This window comes from Diplodia seriata (assembly GCF_021436955.1).
Source record: "Diplodia seriata strain FDS-637 chromosome Unknown scaffold_8, whole genome shotgun sequence".
NCBI lineage: Eukaryota > Fungi > Ascomycota > Dothideomycetes > Botryosphaeriales > Botryosphaeriaceae > Diplodia > Diplodia seriata.
In genome coordinates this window covers 1376686-1404614 of record NW_027117315.1, presented here as the reverse complement: position 1 = coordinate 1404614, position 27929 = coordinate 1376686, and the positions used below count along the sequence as shown (strand labels likewise).

Sequence of the window (27929 nt, the reverse complement as noted above, 5' to 3'; positions counted from 1 at the left end):
TCCTGATTAAACCGTCCACATATTATAGAACGGCAAAGAGCGAGGTGTACAGAATGTTTAAGTGACTACTCTGATAGGAAAGACTACCTCAAATGCTGCAGGACCAACGAAGGCTGGGAACATCTAAACGACAGATTATTACTACAAACCTGACTGGCGTTCACTGAAGTCACCAATACCGCATGTGCAGAGAAACGCCGCTCAGCAGTATCCCCCCTTTGGATGTTTGACGTCAGGTGATCAGGCAGAAGCTGTAATCAGCTAGAAACGTCCCAGCCAACCCAATCTCTGCCCATGACCCTCCAAACCCTTACTTCGCCACTCCTGAGATCGGCCATGCGGAAGCTTTCGACTTTGACCTTCTTGCTTTCGCGACCCTGCTCAAGCGCCCTGATCTTCTTCTTTGTCCCATCCCACTCCACAACTACCCCCACGTGGTCCGGCTTACCCACCTCCATCTTATATTTGGCATGCATAGCGCCATGCTTGCCTTCAAACTTGGCATTGCGAAGCGAGATAACGTCTCCAGGGCGAATCTCATCGTTCTGTTGGACCGACGCATTGGCTAGGTTTGCATAAACCAACGCGCCATAAGCACGAGTACCGACTGGGTAGAGCGCAGATGACAAAGGCTTGAGGAGCTCGAGGATAAGGGCCTGGGGAGAGCCATCACCAATTGTCGCGTGCTGCTTTGCATTTGCGTCTGCCGAAATGCGCCGACCGAATTGTTCGTAAGCATCTTCGAGCTGGTCCTGTCTCAACTTCTGGGGCGGAGGCTCGTGTCTTTGTTCAAGCGCCACGTTGATCGCCTCGCGCGTATCAAACCGAGCAGTAACTATCGTTTGCGAGTAGTCTTGAAACAAGACGTATACATCTTTCTGCACAATAGTCCGGCCGCCGCGCTTGGCAGTGGTGGACTCTTCAATCTCGAACAAAACATCCTTGCGGTTCTGGAAAACTGGGGGCGGCATGTTTGGCTGCGTCCACCACTGGCTACCCTGGCCAAGATCGACATCGTTGGCAATGTGGCCGTGGTCGATGGACGGACGAGATTGGTCCATAGACCGACGTGAACCAAGGGTTCGGTCGACGTCCAGCGACTTCCTCGTAGTTTGCATCGAGCTGCGTGGCGGGGACATGGGTGTCTCGTACGTATCCTCTGTTTCCTGGTGCGAGGGAAAAGTTACCGGATGCTGGCTTGTCCTCTTGCTCATCCTTCGCGGGGGAGGACTTTGGTAGATTTCCTCATCGTCGTCTTCTTCCGATACAGGTCCTGCAGGTTCGGCAGCCGGCGGAAGGCCAGATGGAGGCGGCGGGGCAGCACGAGCCGCCTGGGCGTTGGACCGGTACGGGTCGTACTCATCGTCTTCTGTAGGAGACATCGGTTGAGAAGGAAGAGGCGGCGGTGCAGCCCGTGGAGCATCCAGGGACTCACGGGGAAGAGGTGGCGGTACAGCTCGTGGAGCATCAATGGACTCCCTCGGTGGTAGAGGTGGCATAGCCCTGGGCGCATCGATGGACTCCCTTGGCAGAGGAGGTGGCACAGCTCGAGGTGCATCCATCGACTCGCGCGGTGGAGGCGGTGGAGCACCTCTAGGAGCATCGATGGACTGCCTGGAAGGCGGTGGCTGCTGCGGGGGAGGTGGGGGAACAGCTCGCGGAGCCCCTGATGGAACAGGAGGGGGACCCGTGATTGGAGAGCCCGCCAGAGTGGTCTCATCATAGCTTTGGTCCCTTGTATGCGCCTTCAAGGCATCTTTATGCGTTGCCCCAGAGGCGATGTCCGTGTCGTAGTCGCCTTCATATTCAGTTTCGCCTTCCATGTCTTCTTGAGATCCTAGGTGAGGGGAAAGGGCTTCCTTGGCAGACCCTCTTGAAGGAGGGGCTGTCGCAGGAGGCGGCGGTGGCGGGGCTCTGGAAACAGCCGTTGGAGACATGATGGGGCTGGAGACACCAGGAATCGGCGGAATAGGCCGGCTTGCCCTCTTCTCTGAGGAGGTTGACGGCCTAGAAGCAACGGAGGGAGAGTTTGGTTCTTCGCCGCGGTGCTGAGGAGGCGATTGAGGAATCGGTGGAGGGGCCCCTCGAGCCGGCAGCTCATCATCGGATTCTGATTCTCGTGATTCCGGTCTTTCGGGCGGTGGGGCTGGAACGGGACGAGCTGTGAACATCAGTGACAGGTCTGACAGAGGACGATTCCACATTTACGTACACTCTGCGGGTACCGGCGGAGGTACTGGCCGGTCGGCACTTGGAGGCGGCGGAACAGGCCGATCTGAACAGCAAAGTTAGCCTGTGCGAGTTCAGAAGACAAAAGGATAACGGCCTTGGGTCCCGCGCAACCTACTAACGACCTCAAAGACAAGTCTGTGCCCCAGTGTTCCACCTGCGAATACAGGCTTCCACTTCGTCAAAGAGCCAGGAAACTTGGATGACATTGAGGCCTTCCTAGGTTGATGCGTGGCACCAACAGCTCGTCGACGCAATTTATACTGACCTTGCGGTAAAGCCGGAGGAGTGTCCTTTTCCTGTGGATGATCATTCACCGGCTCATCGGCCTTAACGTCCTCTACATCTGGCACCTCTTCGGGCTCATGCTCTCCACTAATCGGGTGCGCTGGCTCATGCTCTTTCTCAACTGCCATCTCAGTGTCTTCAGACTCTGGGCTGCGGACTTGCGGCATGCCCATACCGGGAATGGGAATCATAGGGACACGTTGAGCAGGAGGAGGTGGCGACTGCTCGGAATCACGGTGGCTATCGATGGATTTCCGTTCCGAGCCAGACGTGGTCTTCTTAACCGGTGGCTTCATCCCGGGCATGGGCATCCCAAACATGCCGGCCATGCCCATGCCACCGCTCAGCTTAGCCATCCGCTCTCGGAGCTCCATTCGTCTTTTGGCTTCTTCGTCCATTTCATCCTCTGCCTCATCCTCTTCAGTGGCGTCTTCTTCATCACCAACCTCTGGCTCTTGAGTAGGCGCGGCGTGTGCTCTGGGAACAGTCTTGGCGCGAGCCTGTTCCTCGTCCTCCTCGACGGTTGTGGAGGATCCTTCAGCATCTTCAGTGGTTTCGCCGGCAGCAGACTGGTCGGCCTCATTGCCATCACTGAATGGCTCACGCTCTTGCAGACGGGCTTCTGGCGATTTGGGGTGGTGCGAGTGGCGTCTTTTCGCCTGCGCCTGGGCATCATCAGGCTCGCCGCCCTCTGTCGTTTCGGATTGAATATCCTTTTCGTGCGACTCAATACGCTTCTTAGGCGGACGCTTGGGCTTCTCTTTGTGTGATGTTTCGGCTTGTCGAGCTGCTTGCTCCATTTGCTGCTTTTGCAAAAGTGCAATCCGTTCCTTCAGGCTCTGCGGCTTAGGAGCATCCTCTTCGCCTTCGGCGGGAGCGCTGGAGCCACCAAGACCAGCTTTATCGGCCATATCCTGGTCTTGCGCCTGGCGCTCAGAGATGTCCGGATCCTCCTCGCGTTTGTACACCTTTTGAGGCGGCGCTTCACGGGGTGGGGGTACGTAAGCATTGCGGCTCGGAGGCGGGGCGACAAACGGCTTCTTGATGAAGCCAGTGGGCGCACCGCTGGGCTTTATGGGAGCAATGGGGGCAGCGGAGCCCCTGTTAAAAGCTGCAATGCGATCCTTGAAGGACTGCGGCTTCTCCGCAACAGGCGGGGGCGGGGACTTGCTGCCTGCAGGAGGTGCAGCAGGGGGAGGGGCCGGCTTCGTCATCTTGGGCAGCGCGGGCTGCTCGGGAGACTTGGGAGCAGCCACCGGTGGAGGCGATTGGGGAGGCACCGGACGCTCTTCTCGTCGCGCTTCGGGCTGCGCTGGAGCGTGAGCTACAGGGGGCTGCTGCTCGGGCTCGGGCTGCTCGGGGACATCGTCCACAGGCGGCTCTTCCAGAGGAGCCGGAGCGGATGGCGGCGGGGGAGGGCGCGATGCGCGGTTGGGGCGCGGAGGAGGCGCAGGCTCGTAGCGCTCGACAAAGTTCTTGGGGAAGAGACCCTCCCTTTTGGTGCCATTGGGATCATTGTATTCGCCAACATACCAGTCCGCGTCTTCCTCGGCCGTGACAGTGATGATGGCAGCCTCAGGGAAGGCCAAGTCATCCTCGTGGCCGGAATTGTAGTCGTAGAGAGCCTTGACCTTGAACGGGGCAGCAGCCATGGCGACGGCGGACCGGCCGGGGGCGCTTGGGCAAGGCGCTCAGGTGGGTGCGAAGGGATGGAGGTCGTGGCGGTGGTGGGATGGGTACTGTGTCGTCGCAGACGCAGGCGCGGCGGTCGGGCTCAGTGACGGGACGGCGGCTGCGGCTGCGGGTGTGGAGACGGTTTGCTGGCGGGGCATTGCGTCAGCGGACAAGCTTGGCCTCGGGCGCGGCGGAGGGGGGGAGAGGGAGCGTACCTGCAGGGGGCTTGCTGAGGCGGGGTGCTCAGAGCATGCCAGCGCGCGGAGCAGGAGTTTGGGAAGGCGTACGGAGAGGAGGCGTGGTGTGGGTGACGATGCGCTGCGGCGTCCGGGCAGGCAGTGGCCCTGAATGAGGCCCAAGCCGGAGCCGCCACGCGCGAGCCACCGGCGCATTCGGGGCCAAGTTTCAGCAGCCAGCGCACAGCACCCGCTCCGCCCCAGCTATCACGATCATCAAGACCTTCGCCCGCTTGCCTGCCCATGGCGCCGCCGAAATTCGACGGCAGCGCCCTGCCCAAGTCGATCCTCAAGAAGATCAGCTCGCCTCAGGCTGGGAAGCCGCCGCCTGCAGCCAGCGCGCCACCGCGGCAGCCGAGTCAAGCAGAGCAGCAAGAGCCGCAGGCCGCGCGCGACAAGCGAAACCGCGAGATAGCCCTCTACCATGCCCATCTGATCCAGCAGCAGAAGGACGTCGAGGCCCAGATCCTCGATGCCATCGTGCAGCTGATCGACTTCCCGTCCTCTCCGGACGCGGACCCCATGAGCCCGTCGCACGATGACGCGTCAATGTTCAAGGCCCTGATAGCAAACTTCCAGCCTTCAGATTACGACTCCTTGCTGGAGGAGCGCAAGTGCGCCGACAAGTGCGGCTATGTGCTCTGCCCGAACCGGCCCAAAGTCGATGCTAATGCCGGCAAGAACAAGTTCATAGTGAAGGGCCGCCAACTCCAGGTCGTGCCGCGCGAGAAGCTCGAGCTCTGGTGCTCTGATGACTGCGCCCGGCGCGCCTTGTTTGTCAAGGTCCAGTTGAACGAGGAGCCCGCCTGGCTTAGGAGGGCGGGTGTTGCCCCCCAGCTCGAACTCATGGCCGACAGGCCCGGCCCAAAATCTCCCCCCGACTTGAACTCAGTCATGTCAGGCCTTTCTTTGGGCGCCGCACAGCCCTCTGCTTGGGCAAGGTCTACCGACGACGCCCAGGGTCTGGATTGGGCCATGGCAGACCTGGCCCTGGAGAGAGGCGAGCAGAGCATGTCTGCAAGATCAGCAGGCTTAGTTAAAGACAGCATCCATGAGAACAGGGCCATCTCTCAACCAAGTGCCCCAGGCCCAGCAGGACACATGTCCATCGAGGGCTACGAACCACGGACGAACATGAAAAGCGGCATTGGGCGAGACGAGGATGGGGACTGGATTCTATGAACGACCGTCTACTGCTCCAGGATACGGCGCAAATCATCCTCCGTTGCACCTCACAATAGGCCAGCATGCTTGACGATGCCACCTTGGCACCGCCGACTTGCATGCTATTCTGCTCATGTGGCTGTTCCTATCCTGCAGGATATTGCCAAACCCACAATGCGGTAGCCCTGCAAGTACCAGCACTCCGGTCTTGGGAATCCGTACGCCGCGGGCCTTTGGAGGCTGGGAGTGCACTTGCACCGTTTAGGTGCCCCGTACCGACAATAGGGCGAGGAACAGAGCAGGAAGGAAGGAAAACACTTCGACTGCGCCAATGCCCTCGCGGCTCGAAACCAGGCGAAGCTATATCTGTTTGAACATCAAAGGTCGAAGCCTTCTCGGTCGATGAGGGGATAGATACCATGAGTGAAAGTAATCTGCATCACATTAGTCTGTAAAGTAACGCATGGGTGCAGCCGAATGGCTTGAAGCTGCACTGGCTAGTACAAGCATTGCAGTGTCTTGCACCCTATGTTGGGGGAGCGGTCACGAGGCATGGGGCCTGAGGCACCAACCCGACTGGAGCGGCGGCTCGGCAAAACGTCTCGCGGCATTTCGAAGATCTCATCGCCGCGGAGGACAGTCACCTACCGCGTCATTCCATTCCCACCAGCTGCTCCTGCGGCACTTCGCAGCTGGTCAATTCCGCCATGTCGCGAAAGCTTTCATCTCCTGCAGCGCAGCTGCTGCGCAGCTCCCGCCTTTTCTCGATGCCGCCGCCGATTCCTGAGCCCGGTACCTCGTCCGACTTCTCGAGCGCCTCTGAAACCGCAACAGCGCCGTACCCAACCCGTCAAGCCATCGCGACGCCTACTTCAAGCCTGCATCGTGGCGATTGGGGCTTGAAGCGGCCGTTGCCGCTCCGTGAAACGACCCGTTCGTCAACTTCGACAATGCGGGTGTACGAAGTCGATACAATCAACCTCTTCACCGATTTCGAGAGCGCCGGCGACCACGTTCGCACCCTGGAAAAATGGCAAGAAATGAATATTCCACTCACCCTAAGCCCAGCCATCCGCACGGCTGCATCGGGCCAGCAATCGACCGGGATCAGCGCCTTTCACGAACGCTTCGACAACACCCAGCTCACCGAAGAAGCACGGAACAAGGGCGATAGTAAATGGAAGTTCAAAGGGCCTTATATGGCGGGGATGACTGAGGGTCAATTCAAGTCTTATGTTAAGACCGTCCCTCGCTGGCGTAAGGAGGATTTCAGGACCTTCTTGAGAAAGCACCTCACGGAGAAGGCTTTCGGAGAGGCTGGCTACAAGGCGCAAGATGAACCCGATGATAGTCTTTCGCCTGTTTGGGAGACATTTGAGCTTTCGGACGAAGAGTTCGAAAGAATGGTCAAGGCTCTGCGTGAAGACACCACCTTGTCTTCAGAGTTGAGCCGTTTAATTAGGGACTTCTTCGATCTTCCTGGTGTCTACGCAGATACGCCGCCGCAGTCGACGGGTAGTCTTGCCGCTCGTATGATGGAGAGGGATAGTACTACCATTACCAAGGGACCGCCGAGCACCCACCCATCTGCCGGTCTTTCGTATCTGCGGAGCGCAGCATTCCTGCATAACCACCCAATCCTCGGTCCACAGGAATCGAGAGAGCCAATTGAAGCTCGGATGTTGTCCGGTCGCCAAACGGCTCAGAAGTTGTCCTCGCAGGCCAGGGCTGGTGTTGGTGGTGTTGTTGCAGACTTTAAGATTTCGCAATCCGGCTCGAGGTTGACTGATCAGTATCAGTCGATGAGATACGAGGAACAGGGAGGCCCTAAGGTCTGGGTGTCGCCAGAGCGCGCATACATAGATTCGACCGGTCGCATCAAGCTCACTGTGATCCCCGCTATCCCGGAGGATGTGCGGATCAAGCAAGGATCCCTGAAGTCAAAGGAGGAGTTGGAAGCAAAGGCAGCACCCAAGATTGACGAGCTCGATACAAGAGCAACGGCCCTGGACATCAATGACGGCAACGTGCAGGAGCAAAGCAGGCAGATTTTCGGCGTTCTGAAGGGAATGAGCATGGCAGACGGCCAGGTGAATGCTCCACGGAGGGATGTGGGTCAATAGAGTAGCCGAGAGGCTTTGTTTGTGTATGATATTACATTATGTAGGAAGGTGTGGCTTGGTTTGCGAAGCTTGTTCAAAGGCCCAAAAATGAACACTGATCATGTACCAACGCTTTTGCTTATCATGACGCAGCGACTTGATGGGTGGTTTAAGGGCGCGTCAGCCCAAAGCACGTGACCAGCAAACTCGCTTGTGCAGTTTAGCCGACGCACAGCCGGAGCGACATCTTTTCGGGCTGCACTTCGTCGTGTGTTCTTGACTTCGACGACGACGACCTGCAGCCGCACCGGACCAGCTTTTCCTTCGATACCAGCACCGCTCGACAGCCACCATGGGTCGCGTTCGCACCAAGACCGTCAAGAAGTCCGCCAAGGTCATCATTGAGCGGTACTACCCCAAGCTCACCCTCGACTTCGAGACCAACAAGGTACGTTTGTACAGAATGCGAAGAGTCGTGCCAACGCTGACCTTTCACCACAGAGGATTTGCGATGAGATCGCCATCATCGCCTCGAAGCGCCTCCGCAACAAGGTTCGCATCAACGCTGCCGAATGCAAAGACTGGTTCTGACACGTGCACCCACAGATTGCCGGCTACACCACCCACTTGATGAAGCGTATTCAGCGCGGTCCTGTCCGCGGTATCTCCTTCAAGCTGCAGGAGGAGGAGCGTGAGCGCAAGGATCAATACGTTCCTGAGGTTTCCGCGCTGGACTTCACCCAGAACTCGGACAGCGGCCAGCTCGACGTTGACCAGGAGACCAAGGATCTTCTCAAGAGCATGGGCGTAAGCAGCCCCCCCCCCCCCCCCCCCCAAACACAGATGCGTCTGTCGAAGTGTAGCAGTCGTTTAACAAGTATATCCAGTTCGATTCCATCCCCGTCAACGTCGTTCCCGTTGCTCAGCAGCAGGTTGCTGAGCGCCCCCGCCGCTTCGGCGACCGCCGCCCCGGCCAGTAAATGGTATCGGAAAGAAAATGAAAGAGGGAGCATAAAAGGGCGAAAAGGGCTTTGTGGTTCGGATACCAGGGACGGCAAAATAGGCATAGAGCCAATAAAGGTTTATTCCCCACACAAGGTGTCGCCGAGTCTTATGGGTTTAGGCCTACAAGATGACGCTTGACTGCCAATATCTGTCCCTTTTGCTTGCGTGAATATCGGTACTTACCACAGACATGGTCAGCTTCGTGGCCTTGACGACACAGTTACGGTGATACGTGCATCATTGTAATTGAAGATGCAAATATCCTAGCACGCATGTACAACCGCTCCGATGGGCTAGACTGTCGTCCAAATCGTCCGATCTTTCGTAGGGGCATTACCGGCGACTACGTCCCTGCCCTGGCTCCGTACCGCTTGTCCCCATCGTGACTGAAGCCACTGAGACTCATCTAGCAACCGCCAGCAGCTGGGATTGGTAGAATTCGCGATGCTTGCTCGCGACCCGTGCCACCTCGGCTGAGATTGTTCACAGGTTTTAGCGCGACGACGGCTCGTTGGGTACGGACGTGATAAAATTGCCAAAAGACCGATCCTCGTATCTACATTCGAACCGTCGCGTTACTAGACTGAGGTATACAGGCACAGTGGGTCGCAGAAGACTACATCAGACGGGCAGGTGCTGTAAATGTCAATGAGTACATCAGCTCCAAAAGCCATACAACGGCATCCGTATGCACGCTTCAACTATTCGCGTTGGCAAAGTGTAGCATCAACTGTGAGGCAGGTTGGAAGAAAGTCGAAATCTTTGCAATCCGCTCTGCAGGTGCCCTAACGCCATCGTTGCCAGGCTCACGGGCCACTATCCTACGCCATATTTCCCCCGGCCCCTCGACAGCTTCCTGATGTGATGTTATCATTCACTGATCAGCCCGTTCGTGTGCTTCACAGTACACGGGATGCAGGCAAGAGCGTGCCATCCTCAGCCCTTTGCCCCTCCAGATTCTTGGCAGCCATCTATAGCCTTGGCTGACGCTTGCTGTTTCTTCGTCTTCGGTCAGACTTACAGCCCTCGGCGCATAAGCAAGCGCCGCGGTGGTTCTCCCTTCTGCTGACCATTATTGTTGTCGGACTGATGGGACTAACCCAGGCCCCAAGGGAAGAAAGGATATAATAATAGTTTGCCCTGCGGTGCAACGCGCGGCCTTACCAAGCCGGCGGACCGCGAGCCGACGGCGCAATCTGGCTGGTCAGAGGACGAGCCAAGGTCTTGTCCCTACGTTGGAAGTTGTCGGATGGGAATCGCCCCCAGGCGACTAGAGGCACTGACTGGGTGCCTGGCGGCACCTAGGGTCGCAGGCCGCCGTCTTTGACAGTGTACGAAGATATATACTCCCTGTAACCGATGAGTGGCCCTTGGATACGACATTTTCCACTCGTTGGTTTTTCGTCCGAGGCAACGGAAGATGGAGCGAGGGCTCGCATGGACCCTGTTACTGCATGTAGAATGGCCCTGGACCTCAGCAATACACCATCCGGAGTGCTTAGATCCCGGTGTACAAGCACAATGCATTCATCTCATCTCTTTGTCGGCCTCTATCCTGGGAAATCCGTCCAACGCCAATCCTGTCTCCTTGGTTTCCGCTGCGGTCCTGAAAGGCAAGGGTCGTGGTCCACGGAGTGCAAGCCACCAAAGCCACGGCCAGCGCACCAATACAGCGGTAAGCCCGCCGCGCCGCGCCCTCGGCCCAAACGCCGGTCCGAAAGCAATGGTCACTTGGATGGGGGGCGCCGGCACCCATAGTCTACCATAGCTCCGCATCAGTGCTTCCCTGCAGGCTGTGGCTCTGACCGCTACTGGCACTCATGATACCGCTCGCTATTGGCAGGTTGTTCCATAAGTTTGAACGTCGCAAGTCAAAGACATGGGTGGGTGAAGGGCGCTCGGGTCGCGAGTGGCAGGGATGTCAGTAGCCATTCTCTACCGCTGTTTAACCATATCTGTTCTTTTTGAGTTTGGACCGGCGGCGTGGCACCGAAGTAGTGAGTCCTGCGAAAAAGAACACTCATCACCCGATGAGCAAGGTCCTACGAGATGTAGCCAAGATTGTTGCTTGGGCTCCGTGGCGAGCATGTGTATGTGCAGACCGGCACTGTAGAGCGCGCAGCAGCCCTTGCGCCTCGCCGAAATGGCCATTCTGTCAACTGGAAAAAAGACAAGAAATGCACAGTTGTGGCCATCGCTAGAACAGAGAGGAGTGAGCTCAAGCAATAACAGAGCCTCTATAATGATTCCTTCGTCGTCATGGTAGCCTAGTCATTGCCCACCTATCAAGGAGCCGGCAAAACCTCTTCCCTCTTCTGGACCTGCTGGGTCAAAGTAGAAACAGAGCCAGACCTCCGTTTTCGTCAACCACCTCACTAGAACCGTTTTCCGAGTGTGGCTCCGCCCTTGCAATTGGTTCGCCCACTGACAACTTCGGACATCGGATCTGCCAGTCGATGACTTGAGTCCACGCTATGCCACTTGTCTCGACAGATCGGCCAAAGGAAAGATTTGCTGCAGTGAGCTACGAGCCTTTACTCGCTGCCTACCAAATCCGACGGTGCCGGGCGATCAACGCGACCCAGGCAGCTACAAATTGAGGTTTGACGCGTTCCAATAGGGCAGTGCGTTTTGCGCCCCTTTGTCGGCATCCCTTGACCATGGACTGCCATCACGCACATGCAGCGCTCACGAGGTTAATAGTTGATCGATTATCACATCCACTCTCAAGGAAGCAGGGAAAGTTTATTATCATTGCTTTGATGACAAGGTTCCATTATTGTCTGCTAAACACGCGCAACCGAACGATCAATTGGTCGTCAAAAGATAGTGGAACACCAGACACAAGTCTGGTAAAGCGAGCCCAGAGGTATATTGCAGCGCCAATTACGCCAAGACCCAACCGTACGATCCTGTTTCTTCCCATTTCTTACGTACTTGGTTCGCTCTACTAGTCCTCGATGACGACCTTTTTTGTCATGCAGTCGACCACCTTTGCATAGAATTTAGCGGCACTACTACGCGGAAAACAGATCTCTTCGGTCAGGTAGTCTGGCAGAATATCCAGGAGGTCACGATCCCTGCTCTCATCGAGCAGAGGCGTATACGCGAATTCAGCCTCTTCGTAGCTCTGGCTAGATGGTTTATCATCCAAAGCAACGGCAAGGTGAAAATGCAGCGCTTTACTATTGTCAATGAACAGTCGCATTTCGGATATCGAGAAGACTTACTGCCATTGCGACCAGTTTGAATGCAATCGTAAATGTCTTCGTCTTCTCCCCGCTTCACTCCCCTAATGATCAATCCAGTAAGATCGCTGTAGAGGTCCTCTTTCAACTGCCTTATCTGAGCATCCTTTGCCGTGTCCGAGCTGCCAGCAATCATCGTTCTCTGAGCCTTCACGGCACTTCCGGGAATCTTAGGCTCGGTGTTCGTTGAGGAAGCTCTTGTCGCAGCTAACTTCGCGGTAAGCGTCTTGACTTCGGTCTGCGACTCAGAAAGGTGAGTATGGAGAGCCTTGTTTTCGAACGCCAGTTGCTTGTTGGTCGCATTCAACTCTGCCACTTGACCCCTCAAAGCTTTAGACTCCGCCGCCAGGGCACGTTGGGTGGCCACTTCTTTCTTGAGCGACGCAATGAGCTCGTCCTGGGCTGTAACGCAGTCAGCGCCTCCGATCCGTTAACCTTGCACGCCGGCGACTCACCTCTTGACCTATCATCTGTGCTCTTCTTGAGGTTTTCGAAGTTGACGCCGGCGTCACGCACACCGACATCACGCAGGTTCTGATACTTGACGTCCAAGTTCTCGAACTTCTTGGTCAGGTCGCCAAGCTTCCTGCGCAGCGTCGGGTCGTTGCCCGGTCTTTCCGCGTCCGACAAGACGCTGCCTCCTCGCCTGAAGGAGGCCGGTGCGCGCTGCTTGGAGACGGATCTGGCGCGATTGTTTGGTCTCGATAGCGGCTGGGTCTCGGGCAGCTCCGGGATGTCCTCAATCGATGGTTCGATGTCCATTGGGTCTGGGTCATCCTGAGTCTCGGGGACGATCATCGCCGGAAGGTCCGGTGAGGGTTCCTTTTTCGTCTGCCGGGCTCGTCCCTTCGGCGCGGCTTTGGGTTTCTTCACCGGGTCTGGCGCGGCCAGGCTCTGCACAGGCTGTCTAGAGCGACCTCCACCTTTGCTCGCTACAGGCGGCGCTGCATCACCCAAGTCCTCGAAGTCGTCAACCTCTTCTATATCGGTCGCGTTGGGCTCGGATCTTTCGGCTAGAGCCTCTCTCTTCGGCGGCGCTTTCTTTCCGACCTTCGCCTTGGCTGCCATGACAGATGCGCCACTCGTCCGCCGGCTTGTTCTCTGAGCCCTGGTCGCGGCTCCTTTGGCGGGTGCAGTAGTCTTAGGACGGCCGACTGCTCGCCTCTTTGGAGGAGCGGCATTCTCGATGAGGGAGTCGGAGGTCATGTTGTGGGCAACGGAATCCTTGGCAAACTCGTCCTCGGAGGCAGATTCATCAACCATGTAGGAAAGCGTAGGTGCAGCGGTGCGTCGAGACATGGCCGTGCAGAGTGCGCGCGGGGTAGCGCGGGTGTGGATGGTTGTCGTTGTGGTTATTGGCAAGTGGGCGGCGGCGAGGGCTGGCGGGGACTTGCGCTGCAAGTGTAAACAATCCACCCCCGCGTCGGCCGCCGAGCCTCCGATCGACCCTGGGGCCCGCTAAAGTCCGGGGGCCGATGAGGTCACAGCTTCACCACTTTCTCTTCTCTCGTCTATCTACGCTCCTCCAGCTAGCTACACCTGCTGCGAACCATGTCGCCCGACGCCAAAGACAAGTCGCCCGACACCGAAGACGGACCGCCCTCTACCTCCGCAGCAGCCGCCGCCGACGACGACGATGATGAAGACTACATGAACATGGTCATCGAGGAGCCGGGTAAGAAGGAGACGGCGCTGCAGCGGTTGCAGCGCGAAAAACGTGAGGTAGGTTGCGACGCCCACCTGCATCTTGCCCTGTTTGACACTCACCCCTAGTAAAGAGAATCGAGCGAAGCCAGAGCCACAAGACGAAGCGCGAGCGTGAAGAGGAAGCCGCCGCCGCCCGCGAGGCTGCCCTCGACAAGGCCATTGACAGCTCCAACAAGGGTTTCAAGATGCTCGCCAAGATGGGCTTCAAGGAGGGCGACAAGTTGGGCAAGAGCGACTACGGCGTCGCTGAGCCCGTCAGAGTCCAAGTCAAGGATGGCCGTGAAGGCATCGGCATGGAGTCCGAGAAGAAGCGCAAGCTGCGCGAGGTCTATGATGAGCATGCGAAGAGGGCCAAGGTGGAGCAGGAGACTGAGGAACAGTACTTCGCGAGCATGGCCCAAGAGCGCAAGAACAAGCGCCTGGAAGGCCAGTTCATCGGCGCTCAAAAGGTTGCCGAAAAGCTGGACACCGAGCCAGACGAAGCGGCGCAGGGCACCCGCGTCGACGACAGGAACACGCCGCTGAAGAGCATCCCGTTGATCTGGCGTGGCCTCGTGCGCTTCCGGCTGGAGAAGGAAAGCGAGCGTCTGATGCGCAAGGATTTCGAGACGAGCTTGTCGCGCTTGCCCACTTATGCTGACGACGACGACGACGACGACGATCAGCTCGGCCTTGGGCAAAACGAAAAGGCCAAGATGATTGTGCACGAGGATCTTGCCGAGGAAGACGCCGAGCTGGAAGAGTTCAATGCGCTTGAGCCACAGGAGAAGCTGGAGAAGGTTGTTCAGTATCTCCGCGACAAGCACAACTACTGCTTCTGGTGCAAGTACAAGTACGCTGATGAAGAGGAGATGGAGAGCTGTCCTGGTCTGACGGAAGAGGACCACGACTGAGAAGCCGCGGTTTATGTAAAGTAGATACCCACTGAAATGGCATTCCGCCCGGCTGGCACGTGCGCCCGTGAATGCGCGCTTGCTGCTCGATCTTGGCAGCAACGACGACCAAACATTGATCCTGCTTCAACGCCGCTGATGGGATGGAACACGAGAAGTGCTACGTGTTCAAGCCGTGCGACGAGAGGCCGTCGAAACGACGACGCATCAGCGCCGTCGCAGGAGACACGTCCCTGGAGCTGCGCAAAAGGACGTGTCGCGAGCTCTGGGACGCGCAGCAAGAGCGCATCGACGTAAGGCTCCCCGCCTTCGACACCCCCCGCCCGCTTAACCTTTGCAGGAGATCGTGGAGCATGTGCACCGCGCTACTCTAACCGCCATCATCGACTACATCCACACGGCTGCCTCCAGCCAGGGCGGTTCCTCGAAAATCCCCACCGGTCTGGTCGTTGCCGGCCCCAGCATTGCATCGCATGCCCAATTCTTCGACAGCCTGGCCCAGCGGACCGTGGGCGAAGCTGGGAGCACTTTCGTTGCACTCACGTCGAGCGAATGCCCGAACCTGAAAACTCTTCTCAAGCATCTCATCCGCAAGGCCACTTCTGCCGAGGACGACGGCGACGAGCTTGTGGCTACCCGGCGAAAGGGGCCCAAGCTGCTCAACTACGACCTGCAGCTGCTTTTGGACTGGTGTAGAGAGAGAAACCCAGCCCGCGTGGTCGTCACCTTCCGGGACAGCGAGGCCTTCGAGGGCCCATTGCTGGCCGATGCCATCCAGTTGTTGAGGTACACCGGCCCGGCCGCCCTGCCTCGTGCATTTGGCTGACCCCTCTCTAGCTCGTGGCAAGATCGCATTCCCTTCGTCCTGCTGTTCGGTGTTGCCACGTCTGTGGAAGGATTCCAGGAAAAGCTCCCTAGCGCTGCCATCCGATGCCTTCAAGGCCGCAAATTCGATGTGGAGCAGGCCGATGAGGTCCTGGAGCAGGTCTTTCTCAAGACCATCGATGGCGGGGCCCCTCTATGGTTAGGACCTGACCTGAGTCGCCAAGCGTTCGACAGGCACAAAGACCACATCCAAAGTGTGGACATGTTCGTCGATGCGTTGAAGGTCGGGTTTCCGCTGCCCCATCCCTGGGCATCTAGCTGACGCCGAACAGTATGCCTACATGTCTCACTTCTTTGCGAACCCTCTAAGTGTCTTCCTCCGCCCGGAGCTGGAGTACGAGCAAGTCTCCGGTAACGATATTGAGGCTCTGCGAAATGTAGACTCATTCAAGAGGTGCGACATCCGATACGTCAGTCCCGACCCAGAGCTAACAATACTAGACTAACCGAGGACTTGTTGGATGAGCGTGATGCCGCCACGGTGCGCAATCTGCTCGAGTCCGATGAGGTTCTCTTCGACTATGCCAAAGAGCACATCGTTGCCACCCAGGACAAGATCCAGGGCATCGTGAACGCCTGTCTCACTCTGAGAGACCTTCGCGGCACAATTCTGAGGCTTTCACCCATGCCCGTTTCTGCTCTCTATATTCGTGCGGCCTCCGGCGACCTTAACGGATCCCCCTTGATACGGGACTTCTTGCTCGCAGTCAAGAAAGCCCCTTCCGATATCCTTTCCAATCTCCTCGCTGTCCTCACCACATCAAATGCCAGAGACGAGAAAGTTGCAACAATCCAAGCCAGACTCGACGAGCTAGTTGCCAGCACCGGAGCTACCGGCCAACCGCTGCGCAGTGCTCACGACGTGCGTCACGACACGATGCGTACGACCGTTGTCGCGCAGAAGGTCGAACTGAGCAAGCACAAGTTCGCCCTCTCAACTACTGATACCGCCTATTCTGAGATTGTCGAGGAGTTGCATGGCTGGCTGGCGGCCTATTTTGAGAGCATGCTGGTGCAGCCTCAGCATCTTTTCCTCCACGAGGTGGTCATGTACGACCTCAGAAGCCCGCATAGGGACGTCTTCATGCCGAAACCGCGCATCGCGGTTGAGAGAGCGTTGTCGGCGCCCCACGATTATCTGGGATGTAGCTGCTGTGAGACGGCCAAGGAGGCAGAGGGGTCTCTTTCGTCAACCCAACCGCCGACGGCCATCTTGTATCAGCTGTATCTTGAGTCGGGCAACCTCATCAACGTTAACGACTTGTGGCTTGCGTTCAACGCTATTGTCGGCGAGGATGAGGAAGATCAAAGCATGCCTATGTAAGCAGCCCCTTAACGCCGTGCATGAGCGACGAGCTTGTTGACAGTATCATAGGGCGTTGTTCCAGCGGTCGCTCGCTGAGCTGAAGTACCTTGGACTCATCAAAGCCAGCAGGAAGAAGACGGATCACGTTGCTAAGTTGGCCTGGAAAGGCCTGTAGTCCAGCAAAATTTGGTAGGAAGCATCGCAATGAAAGACACGAGTTACTTCACCCATGGCAGTCATGTCCCAAACCCACCAGTGCAAATTGTAGAGGCGTGACATCCCATCCGTTGCCATTCTCTTGGATTTGTTTCTCTCGGTTGCCTTTTTCGTTCCTCGCGCCATCGGCAAGGCCGGCACATAACGAGGGTACAATCTCACGACGTGTGACTCGGCACAACATCGCACAGCGTCCCGCATTTCTTGCATGTCCTCGCATGCTCATCCTCCTTGAAGGCGTTCACAGCCTCCTTGATCTGGGTGCCCAGATTTGTGCAATGGAAGCTCTTCTCGTGCACCTGGCCGCCGCAACCCTGGCAGTACCATCGCAGCTTGTCCACGCTGCCCGCGGGCCTGGGCTGCTCGAGTACGATGCCAACCGTGTTCGCGAAGCGCACCGGGTTGTGTGGCACATTGGGCGGCAGCAGAAACATCTCCCCCTCGCCAATGTAAATGTCGCGGAACGGCTTTGTCGGCGAGTCGTGGTTCTCATCGATGACTTTGAGCAGCATGCGCCCTTTGTATTGGTAGAACCACTCGGGCGTGCCATTGATGTGGTAGTCGGTGCGAGCATTGGGCCCGCCCACGATCATGACGGTCATATGCTCGTTTGTGACACAGTAGTTGTTGACTGGCGGTTGCAGAAGGTGCGAGTTCTCGGCAAGCCTAGGGATAGAGAAGAAGCGTCAGCATTGAGAGACCGGACCTGGTGACAGAGAAATCCGGTGAGCTTTCTTTACCATTTCGGCAGGTTGATAGGCGCGGGAAGACCGCCTACGCTAAGCGCAGCTACACTGGAGGAGAAGGGCCTCGTCGCCAATGCATGGCCGACTGGCGCAAGCCCAGGTGGACGGACGAAGGCGGATCTCAGCGAGGTGGCGGTGGTTGCGATGCGGCGCGCTGTGGCGACGGCGGGGCGGAGGGACTGCTGCATTTGCGGAACGATGCGGGACGGGTGCGGGCAAGACGCCAGATGGTTCAGATCGCGAGCGACTTTGACACTGTAGTGCGCTGTCAAGCCATCGGAAGACAGTGGGAGCAGGCCGTGGCCGGCGGATGGTTGGCGATGGATGAGAAATCAAAGACGCGGATCAGCGGGACGTGGGACGCGGGAGCTATGGCCCTGCATCCGCCCGGGTCGCCGCCTTGGCTGAGCTCGAGACGGGCGGGGCGGAGACGCAATGCCAGTGCCAGTGCCAGTGCCAGTGCAGGCGGGGCAAAGGGCGGGCGTCGGCCCTTCAGCGCGATACGAGTCAAGGCGTTGTGCGTCGCATCATGCACCTTGGTCAGACGGTAAAACCACCTCTTATTTGCTCATCGCCCCATCCACGCCGACAGCTGCCCGCAGCTTACCCGAACCCCATAGCTAGCTAGCTAGGCATACCGTTCGCGGAGCTCACGCCAATCCTCACCTCCACCCCCGATCACACAGCTCTTCCCGACCACCTCCACCATGGACCACGGACACATGGATCACGGCCACATGGACCATGGCGACATGGGCCACGGCGGCCACGGCGACATGGATATGGGCGGCGGGCCCAAGTGCAACATGAACGTCCGTCTCCCTGGCTTCTGTCGGCTTCTGCACACTGACGGCGAATGATGCATAGATGCTGTTTACCTGGGACACGACGGACCTGTGCATCGTCTTTCGGTCCTGGCACGTCGGCTCGACCTGGAGCCTGATCGTCTCGCTGGCCGGCGTTGTCGTGCTGTGCGCCGGCTACGAGCTGGTGCGTGAGATCTCCCGCCGCTACGAGGCTTCGGTCGCCGCGCGTCAGGGCGGCGTTAGAGTTGGTGGCTCAGGTGTGCCTGGTATGCTCCCTATTTCTCTTTCTCCATGCTCCAGCCTTCTCTTTCTTCGTTCCCGTCGGGCGACTCTCAGCCCAAGTTTCTTGCCCTTCCATTCCTTCAACGGAACAAGAGAAAGAGCCGGGCTTACACGAAACCCTCTATGTCATCCTTCCCCAAAAGACCCCCGCATCCATTCAAGCACCGACGAAGACAACCGCTTTGACGAATCGAGCTCATTACTCGGAACAACAACAGCAAACAACAGCGGCATCGGCGGACGCGCAGTGGTCGCGTGGTCGGCGCGCGAGGAAAAGCGAGTAAAATTGATCAAGGCGGTGCTCTACGCCGTCCAGGTCTTCTACTCATTCTTCATCATGCTCCTTTTCATGACTTACAATGGTTGGGTCATGCTCGCCGTCGCCGTCGGTGCCTTCGTCGGCTACCTCGCCTTTGGAGACGCCAACGGAGGCGGCGGCGGAGGCGCCACCAAGACCGTCGCTTGTCATTAAGAATAGCAGGTCATATATCTGGAAAGACATCAGATGGATAGGAGAAAATCAAGCGGCGTGCAAGGCTAGGCGTTGTACATACAAGTCGAAATCGAAGAGTATCAACAAAGCGCACCAGAGTCCCTCATACACACTTGGTTTCGGTGTTGAGTTTGGGAAGACTCAAAGAGCCTAGTATGAAACGGAGAACCCTCACAAGGCAACGAGCCCGTCACCCGTTTTGAATTATTACACGCGCGAATACAATTGAAGTTAGCCCATTTCGGATATGCTACACTCTACCAATCCTGTCCTTTCCTAATAATTTCAACGCCAGTTTTGCAATTCCCAAGCAGTAAGAACTAACCCTCCTTCATGTCACATATCTCGACTCTGCCCTACTCCTCATCCTCCTCGTCTTCATCTTCGTCCTCCTCCATGCCCTCCGCCACACTAACCTTAAACGTCGGCGCCTGATCCACGCCCACGTAGCTGTCGCTCATCAGGTACAGGGTTAACTCGTGCTCGCCGGCCGTGGGGACCACGTATTCTAGCTTGACCTTAAGCTCACGCTGGACATTGACGCGCTTGATGGCGAGCAGGCTCTTGGTGTTCTCGTCGCCGACGACCAGCCACCACGACTCGGTCTTGTCGGCAGGGAAGAAAGGCGCGTGTACAGCCCTCGTCTTTGGCACCTCCTCCTCTTCCTCCTCGTCCATCTCGCGCGTGATCGTGACGTCGAGGTATGCGGGCGAGCCGGCCGCAATATCGTCGGGTTCAAGCACGTCGAACTCGACTGACAGGTCGGGGTAGAATTCGTTGACGAAGCGCGCCGCGTCGGCCAGCTGCGCACCAGAGAAGTTGAGCCGCCGCACGAGCTCCTTGTTGTTGGGCGCCTCCGGGTCCATAGCGTCGATGAAATCCGACACATCTTGGACCCCAACCGCGTTGGCCTCTTCGACCAATTGGTTGTCGAAGTGGGGGATCTGCTTGAGCGGACTATCGCGGTCCCACATAGCTTGCACCACCATCTGAGAGATCTCCATCGCGTTCATGGCGTTGAGGTGCCCGTCGGAAGAGAGCACGTCGACGCAGGCCTGCAGGAGCGGGAGCACCTTCTTCAGGATGGTGTCCTGATCCTTGACCAAATCGACGGGGAGCTGCATGCGCGCGAAGTGCGCTTGCAGGAGGACGAACGCCTTGAAGTGCGGTGACTCATACGACGCTTCGGCCATCTTGACCGGTAAACGGTCATACACCCGACGCAGGACATGGTCCTCGTGCCTCCGGATTTGAACGCCTTCGAATTCCGTTGCCGAGGTGATGATCTCGAGGATACCCTTGAGCTTGGTACGCCCATTGAGCGACAACAAGAAGGTTTGCATGGTGATGAAGGAGATATTGTAGTAAGCAGCAATCATGGCTGGGTTGAGCGGTGTGATCGAGTCGTCGTCTTCATCCAGCTCAATAATCTTGGCGTCGACAAGATCCTTGAGAGTAGTTTCGACCAATTCCGACAGGTGAGCGCTGAGACCTTCGTGCGAGGTGTCGGTGAGACCGTAGTAGCTCGGATTCGCAAGCAGGCGGCGGTAGAAATAGGTGTAGGTGGACCAGTCAACAGCATCCTGAGTGGATGATATCATGCGGGTGCTGATCTCAGAGACGAACGCATCGTGAAGGAAGACCTGCAGGTGCGATTCGATCGGAAGAGCCTCGTTCAGGAATTTCTTGTAGTACTCGCGCTTGACAGCAGGTACCATCAGGACGCCCCTGCTAAGCTTTTCCTGTCCCGGGCGCCCGGCCTTGCCAAACATCTGCAAGATCTCACTGATCGGATAGTCGATGTAGCGGTGCTCTCTGCCCTCAAAGAACTGCGTGTTCATAACGATGACCAGGTGAGCATTAACGTTGATCTCCCAGCAACAATCACGCGACACGAGAAGAACTTGGATGGCACCGACGCGGAAAAAGTGCTCGACTGCCCGCTTGTCGAAGGCTGAGAGAGCCTCGTGGTAGTAGCCGATACCGTGCGAGAGGGATTCGACCAGGGCGGGCTCGGCAATCTTCTCCAAGACCGGCTGCATCTCCTCGATGGAGGCGTGCAGGAAGCGGTCTTCGTCGTCATCGGCAACGCAGGCAGCGAGAAGGTCGAGAGCGGTGTTCCTCACCTGCTTGCGACTCGGCACGAAAATCATGGCGGGCTTATCCGCTGACATCTGCAGCACTGCCTGGTAGGCAGGCTTGGCCATGGCGAGCATGAGCGACGGGAAATGGGGGATGGTGAAGGACTGGATGTGAAGCTCCAGCGGCACGGCCCGGACGCCAGGAGCGAAGTTGAAGATGGTGTGCTTGGTAGCTCCAATCCACTCGCCAATGTCGCGGGCGTTGGAGAGCGAGACACTCAGGCCGACAATACGCATTCCAGATTCCAGCTGCAGCGTCATTGCGTGCATCCTCGACACCACCGTCTCGTAGATGAAGCCACCGTGTCCACCAAGCATGTGCAAATCATCGGCAATGAAGAGCTGTGTTGCTTGCACGTTCTTACGACGCTGCCATTGCCGCGAGATGACATCCCACTGTTGAGGGGTTGCGAGGATGAGATCACCCTGCTGCAGCAGTTGAAGGTCTGAGGTCGTGTCACCGACAAGCTTGACAACTTCCTTGCCACCAGCCACATTTGCCAAGCGCTGTTTCCAGTCCTTGTATCTGCTGTCGACCAGCTCCTGGAAGGGGGCGACGTAGACTGCCTTGCCACCCTCTTGCTTGGCCCAATGCCGCAGCAGAGCAAACTCGGCGCACACGGTTTTTCCCATGCCAGTCGATGCGCCGACGAAAACGTTGTCGTCCTGCTGAAAGAGAGCAGGGAACGTTTGGGTCTGTACCTTGTTGAAACGCTCCCAGTTGGGGTACAGTCCAGTGAAGTCCTGCCTCTTGAGAGCAGCGACAGGCAGAGGCTGCATGTCCAGGAGCTGAGTATGCGGAGGGAATTTCTCCGGCAGGATCAGCTTCTGGAAGGACACGGCAATTTTCGTCTCCGAGTGCATCCACCGGTCGGATACGACAGTGATGAAGTAATGAGGTGGCATCGGTTCCGTGATGGGGACCGTGAACTCGACAAGGTGCTCATTGATCTCCGAGGCAGCGTATTCGCGACGCAGGAGGAACTGGTCGTGGAAGAGGATCTCTTCGCCATCACAGTCCTCAACGACAATCCAGAAGCTCTCGGCGTTGCCATGCAAGGTCTCGTCCCATACAAAGTTTGGGGTGATGGTCAGCTCCATGCGTAGCATCGACCGCGTCATTGGCTGGACATGGGCCTGGATCTCCAAGCGAGGGAACTTCTCAACGAGGGCGCAGACAGTACGACCAGCACGAGGAAGGCCCATAAGCTCACCCATGCGCGGCGGGTCAAGGTCGAAGTAACTCGACCAGGGCACATCGATACGCTCAGCCTTCTGCACAATGTCGCGGGGGCAGTTGAGGAACTGTCGGAGAGGTGTCATTGTGGGCCACATGCGCTTCTCAGCCATCTTGCACAAATCCAATGCCGTTTTTGCGACGTGAGCCCAGCCCTTCTTCAAGCAGATCTCAAAAATTGCCCTCAGAATACGGCCGGCCGACTGGGTGACGTAGACAAGATCAGCCATCAGGGCCAAGCCTTCAAGCTTAAGACGTGAGATGTAGGCCTGCAGAAGAACGTTGATTTTGGCGTGTGGTTCCTCGATGCTTTCTTTGACTGGGATGGGAACACGTCCGAGAAGCTTGGCAAGTTCGAGCTTTTCATCCTGGCGGACCGGGATGTACTTGAACTCGTCGCTGAGGGCGAAGACGCGGAAAAGCTCGATGGTGGAGATGTTGGGCTGGATGTGCATGTTGTAGGTGGCCATGGAACTGTGGGTGATGTAGTAATGCGAAGCGACACGGCCAAGCTCAGTGGCTGTCAACCGGCCGCTCTTCTTGTCGTACTTGACGAGGTTCGACTTTTCCAACACGGCCGCGGCCGAGTGGATGAGATCGACTCGCTTCTGTTCCAGGGCCTCGTCGTCTTCATACTCAGCGCCGACGCTGTAGAGTCCTGGTGACCGGAGCATACGGACATACAAGTAGGTGTAGCCGAGCCACTCGACACCTTCGTCTCGCGTCCGGACATTGCCGAGAACGATCTCGGCGTTGAGGTTGTCTGCTAGCCTGCTCATGAACTGTGACTCAATGGGGAGTTGCTGGTTCATGAGCGACAGATAGTACTGTAGCTCGGATTGCGTCGTGATGATGATTCCTTCACCATAGGTGTCATATTGCGGGCGACCGGCACGACCGAGCATCTGTAACACATCCTGCGGGCTTAGCTCGACCCAGCTACCCTTCTCGGGCGAGTATATCTGGGTGCCCTTGATGATGACTGTATGGGCGGGAAGGTTGACACCCCAAGCAAGCGTAGCAGTGCACACCAACACGCGGAGAGAACCATCGGCAAAGAGATCTTCCACGGAGGTACGGTCGGCACGGCTCATACCAGCGTGGTGAATACCGAAACCGTAAGGCATCACATCTTTCAGCTCCGCGTTCTGTACACCTTCGGACTCTGAGCGGAGAATCTCGCGGCTGGCAGCATCACTGCGTAGGATCTGTCCGATCGTCTCCAACTCCAGTGCCTTGTCGCGAATGTACTTGGCGGTTTTCGCAGTCTCCTTTCGCGAATGGACGAAAATGAGCATCTGGTTGTCCTGTTGGCCAACTTGCTCCAGAACCTTGGTGTAGCAGACATCGTTCATCGTCTTCAGCTGTTTGATGGCCTTCTTGTCGGTGACACCAATGAACTCTTGTTTCAGAGGGCAAGGCCTGAAAGTTCCGTCGAAGTGAAAGAGACCTTTGACGGGATCAACGCGCAGGAAGCTGGCAACGTCACGATAATTAGGGAGTGTGGCAGAGAGACCAATGATGCGCACGGGATCGCCGGTCTGTTCTTGGCGGCGGATGGTTCTGCTGACAATGCTCTCCAAGACGGGGCCACGGTCGTCATGCAGCAGGTGGATTTCATCGATACAAATCAGCCGCACCAAGTTCGTGTAGCTCGTATCGGTGGCTTTGCGAGTGATGACATCCCACTTCTCCGGGGTCGTGACAATTACTTGGGTGTCCGCAATCTGCTGCTTGGTAAGTTGACGATCACCTGTAAGCTCGGAAACCTTGATGCCATAGGGTTCAAGCCTCTTGCCGAAGTTCCCGACTTGTTCCTGCACCAGAGCCTTGAGGGGAGCAATGTAGATGATCTTGAACTCGTCCAGGTTAATCTCTCCGGTCTCCGGATTTCTGTGTTTGCCAATCTCACGAAGCATGGTCAACATGGCAACGTTTGTCTTTCCAGAGCCGGTGGGCGCGCAGATCAACATGTTGCCGTCATCCTTGAAGGCCGTGGGGTAGCAGCGGGTCTGGATCCTGTTGAGGCTCTTCGAAGTGCCAAACCCGACTCTCGCCCACTCAGGCAGCTCATTGACAGGCAGATCCGGCGGGTCGTTCGGGTCCCTCTTGGGCTTTGGTGCCGGAACGTGGATCTCCTCGTAGCCCTTGAAGGTTCGCTTCGTGGATCCCTGAGGCAGCTTGACGTTGGGATTGGTCATGAGGTGATTTCCCTGCTCGAAAACCAGGTTCTCAAGGTTGATAAGCCTCCTGGGCTGGAGACCGCCGACCAGCCCGCTCTCCTTGGCCGCCTCCGGCTTGTCCTCTGCCTTGGGAACGTCGATGTCCATGAGATCCACTTTCATCTTCTTCGATGCAGGCGCATCCGCCGGTGCTTCTTCTCTTGATCGCAGCTCGTTCAGGATGCTCCTGTGGCCGGCGGCAATCATCTCCCTCTCAACGGCTGCCCGCGCGTTGGCATCATCCTCAACTCTGCGCCACCTGGTGACCCACACGACCTTGTCCCGGTTAGAAACGAGCTTCGCCACGAGTTCGTGGTGTTCCCAGTCGAAAAGCTCCATGAGATCGTTTTCAACCTCACGGAGTGGCTTTTCCTCATCATCCTCGGTCTCCCCAGACAGTATTTGCAGTGCTTCCTGGGTCTTTTCCTGTTGGATGTGTGCGTCCTCGTATATCAGTCCGATCTGACGTTGTAACCAGTATGCGTCAATTTCGTGCGCCGGGATCGGCCTATCCGCGCCTTTCTTCTCCGCCGCGGACGCGTCCATGCCACCGTCGATGATCATCTCCTCCTCGCCTTCTACGTTGTCGCCGCCCTCCTCTTCAGCCAGAATACCACCGCCAGCAGCCGTAGCACCTTCAGCGCCTTGCCGTTCGGCGAAGTCCCCTTCTTCCTCGTCCGAGGTGTCGTTCTCATCCCGAACTTCAAACGTCTGCCCGGCCTCCTCGTCGTCTTCGTCGTCCTCGTCGAAGACGACCGCAACACCCTGCTTCTCATCCAGCTCCGCGCCGGCAGCCCCGTCCGTCGCGTCGCCCATTTCCTCGTCCTCGTCTTGGGCGTCGTAGTCGGTGATCTTCTTACCCAGGTTGACAAGCTCGTTGAACTCTTTCGAGCCCATGGTCGAACCCAGGATGTCGTCGACCTCCCTCTTCCGGTCAAAGTCCTTGAGGTTTTCGTCCTTCAGGTACTCCAGCACTGCGTCCGCGGCACTGCGCACGACGTGATTCGGCACGTCTCCCAGATGCCTGCCCACAATGGTTGTGATGAGCTCGTACGTGGCTCTGGTGGCAGGTGTGCGCGGCCGGTAGCGCAGGTCCTCGACGAGCAGGTCCGCCTGGCTCAGGATGCCGGTGCCGCGCAACTGCTGGGGCTCGCCGCGCTTGCGCTTCTTTTGCTCGCGCTCAAGCACGTCCTCGCCTTCGTGGATGTCGCCGCGCTCGATGTCAGCCAGACCGCCCTGCTTTTTCTTCTTCTTATCCGTCGGCGCGCTATCGCGGGCCACACGACCGCCCATCTCCTTGATGCTGATGCGGCCTGCCAGCGACTCCGGGTCGCCCGTGGCATCGTCGCCTCGCCGTGTCACAAAGCGCCGGTCCGCCTGGAGGACCAGGTTGGACATGGCCGCATATTTGAACTGCGCAAGCCTGTTCGGATCCTGCGCCATGGTGGATGGATTATGTTACGGTGTCGCGCCGGCGTGGCGAGGAAGGAATAGTCTTCTCGACGGCCCGTGAGGCAGTGAATTTTCGGATTAGGTGTAGGTCGAGAGTCGCATTGCCTGTGGGCGCGTCGAGTTGCAGGCAATGGACAAACGATGCGGGAGGCGGTGGCGGAGAAGAGGTGAGGTGGGTAGATGGGTGTAAGTCTTGTCGGCCGTTGACACGAAAATGCTGGAGCTCCAAGCTGCAATCTTGGCGCGCCCTTTCCGCTTTGGTTCTAGCGGCACATGTGTGAAGATTCACCTGCATCGCTTCAACTTACTATCCACCGGACAAGATGAGCATAACCTGCACTCATCCTTTGTATTTGTCTCACCACGACACCAAGATTTAACGTCAGTGTCGTGCGTCCAAGTTAAAGAGGTTTAGATGTGCAGTGCCTATAGTCATACCCTTTCACTACCACTACAACACTCTTTTCCTAAATGCCGCTCTCTTATTATCATAGCTCTCTGTTTATATAACCACCCGTGTACGGCCAGGAAAGTTGGCCATACCAGTGATGCACGGGCTCCAGCCGCCGGAGTCCAGCCTCACCACCCGGTACTTCATATATCAGTACCCTGGATAGACCGTTATACCCTCTCATGCAATAAGCCCCTCACTTTCCCAGACGACACGCACGCGCTTTGCGCAAAACAATCTGCTCGCTGTCGGACCCTCTCGCAGCAAGCACCGGATATCCGCGCTCTGCACCATTCAGACATCTCTCCAACCAGCATGCTGAACTGCTCTGTGGCCGGTCGAGCGGGCCCTGCCTTTAACTTCGTGGTCCCCGCCCCGGTGGTTACCTTCCTTTCTTGGGTGATAAGTCTCTTCTATCTCACGGACCCTCACAGTACGGCCATGCTCGTTAACGACGCCAACGTCTCTGACGTCAACCAGCCTGTACGAATCGCCGCTCGCGTTGCTGCTGTCAGCTATAGATCTTTGTGACCATGGAAGCTTGCTCTCAAGTGGCTTCGGCATGGGGCGTGTTCCTGCATAGTCCGTGTACGTTGTCGTCTCAGGTTCAGGGCCTCCAATGGGAGGGGTGGGCGATCGGTAGTATGTGATGTGATCAGGTGTGTGGACGTAACGGACACGCCGCTTGGCGGAGGCAGCATCCCGATCCTCGACGAAAGAGGGCTTACGAGCGATGCGACCTCTTGCGGCGTTCCGGTCTGGTGCGTGCGTTTCGTCGTCTTGACGAGCCTGAGAGCTCGTTCGCGGTGGCTCTTGCCAGTATCCATAGTCGCTCAAGCGGTGAGGACCTAGATTTGGATGCTGTTTAGCATCCTTCAGCACAGGGTAGCTAAGTTGGCAGTGATGAAGCTTACCGGCGCGAGGGACAGTCTCTGAACTACCGGCGTGGCCATCGATATGTGGTCTATGCCTTCGTGCACTCTTTCCAGCCGGACGAGCCTGGCTTTCTTCTTGCACGTAGTGAGCTCTCCGATGAGAGCTTGGAGGCTCTAGCGCGAACGACACTCGTGGGCCTCCATGAGTGATACCTACCTCTTCAACGCCGCCCACAGGTGCGCCCCTCTCTGGAGATGGCGACCGGTGTCT

General features: G+C 57.4%; 9 protein-coding genes across 9 annotated transcripts; 5 read left to right on the top strand and 4 right to left on the bottom strand.

The window, feature by feature from the left end:
• Nucleotides 1–257: 257 nt before the first annotated feature.
• On the bottom strand, nucleotides 258–4169 carry BBC1 (assembly of actin patch protein; the record flags this gene model as incomplete). The annotated part of the gene is made up of 3 exons (XM_066779440.1): nucleotides 258–2146; nucleotides 2215–2275; nucleotides 2352–4169. 3 exons carry the CDS (start codon nucleotides 4167–4169, stop codon nucleotides 258–260), a joined length of 3768 nt encoding a protein of 1255 aa, XP_066630244.1.
• A 501-nt stretch (nucleotides 4170–4670) lies between these two features.
• SLS55_008024 (uncharacterized protein) lies at nucleotides 4671–5609 on the top strand (the record flags this gene model as incomplete). The annotated part of the gene is made up of 1 exon (XM_066779439.1): nucleotides 4671–5609. One exon carries the CDS (start codon nucleotides 4671–4673, stop codon nucleotides 5607–5609), a length of 939 nt encoding a protein of 312 aa, XP_066630243.1.
• A 932-nt stretch (nucleotides 5610–6541) lies between these two features.
• SLS55_008023 (mitochondrial 37S ribosomal protein bS1m) lies at nucleotides 6542–7714 on the top strand (the record flags this gene model as incomplete). Its single annotated transcript, XM_066779438.1, has 1 exon — nucleotides 6542–7714. The coding sequence occupies one exon, from the start codon at nucleotides 6542–6544 to the stop codon at nucleotides 7712–7714; it is 1173 nt and encodes a 390-aa protein (XP_066630242.1).
• A 331-nt stretch (nucleotides 7715–8045) lies between these two features.
• On the top strand, nucleotides 8046–8673 carry RPS17B (40S ribosomal protein eS17; the record flags this gene model as incomplete). Its single annotated transcript, XM_066779437.1, has 4 exons — nucleotides 8046–8141; nucleotides 8195–8245; nucleotides 8300–8500; nucleotides 8581–8673. 4 exons carry the CDS (start codon nucleotides 8046–8048, stop codon nucleotides 8671–8673), a joined length of 441 nt encoding a protein of 146 aa, XP_066630241.1.
• Nucleotides 8674–11648: 2975 nt separating this feature from the next.
• On the bottom strand, nucleotides 11649–13209 carry SLS55_008021 (uncharacterized protein; the record flags this gene model as incomplete). The annotated part of the gene is made up of 3 exons (XM_066779436.1): nucleotides 11649–11878; nucleotides 11929–12348; nucleotides 12402–13209. 3 exons carry the CDS (start codon nucleotides 13207–13209, stop codon nucleotides 11649–11651), a joined length of 1458 nt encoding a protein of 485 aa, XP_066630240.1.
• A 288-nt stretch (nucleotides 13210–13497) lies between these two features.
• SLS55_008020 (uncharacterized protein) lies at nucleotides 13498–14546 on the top strand (the record flags this gene model as incomplete). The annotated part of the gene is made up of 2 exons (XM_066779435.1): nucleotides 13498–13668; nucleotides 13725–14546. 2 exons carry the CDS (start codon nucleotides 13498–13500, stop codon nucleotides 14544–14546), a joined length of 993 nt encoding a protein of 330 aa, XP_066630239.1.
• Nucleotides 14547–14689: 143 nt separating this feature from the next.
• ORC3 (Origin recognition complex subunit 3) lies at nucleotides 14690–16912 on the top strand (the record flags this gene model as incomplete). The annotated part of the gene is made up of 6 exons (XM_066779434.1): nucleotides 14690–14839; nucleotides 14887–15332; nucleotides 15384–15654; nucleotides 15704–15825; nucleotides 15873–16751; nucleotides 16807–16912. 6 exons carry the CDS (start codon nucleotides 14690–14692, stop codon nucleotides 16910–16912), a joined length of 1974 nt encoding a protein of 657 aa, XP_066630238.1.
• A 199-nt stretch (nucleotides 16913–17111) lies between these two features.
• Nucleotides 17112–17887, bottom strand: BNA1 (3-hydroxyanthranilic acid dioxygenase; the record flags this gene model as incomplete). Its single annotated transcript, XM_066779433.1, has 2 exons — nucleotides 17112–17619; nucleotides 17880–17887. 2 exons carry the CDS (start codon nucleotides 17885–17887, stop codon nucleotides 17112–17114), a joined length of 516 nt encoding a protein of 171 aa, XP_066630237.1.
• A 1749-nt stretch (nucleotides 17888–19636) lies between these two features.
• Nucleotides 19637–26323, bottom strand: brr2 (Pre-mRNA-splicing helicase BRR2; the record flags this gene model as incomplete). Its single annotated transcript, XM_066779432.1, has 1 exon — nucleotides 19637–26323. The coding sequence occupies one exon, from the start codon at nucleotides 26321–26323 to the stop codon at nucleotides 19637–19639; it is 6687 nt and encodes a 2228-aa protein (XP_066630236.1).
• Between the last annotated feature and the right edge of the window lie 1606 nt (nucleotides 26324–27929).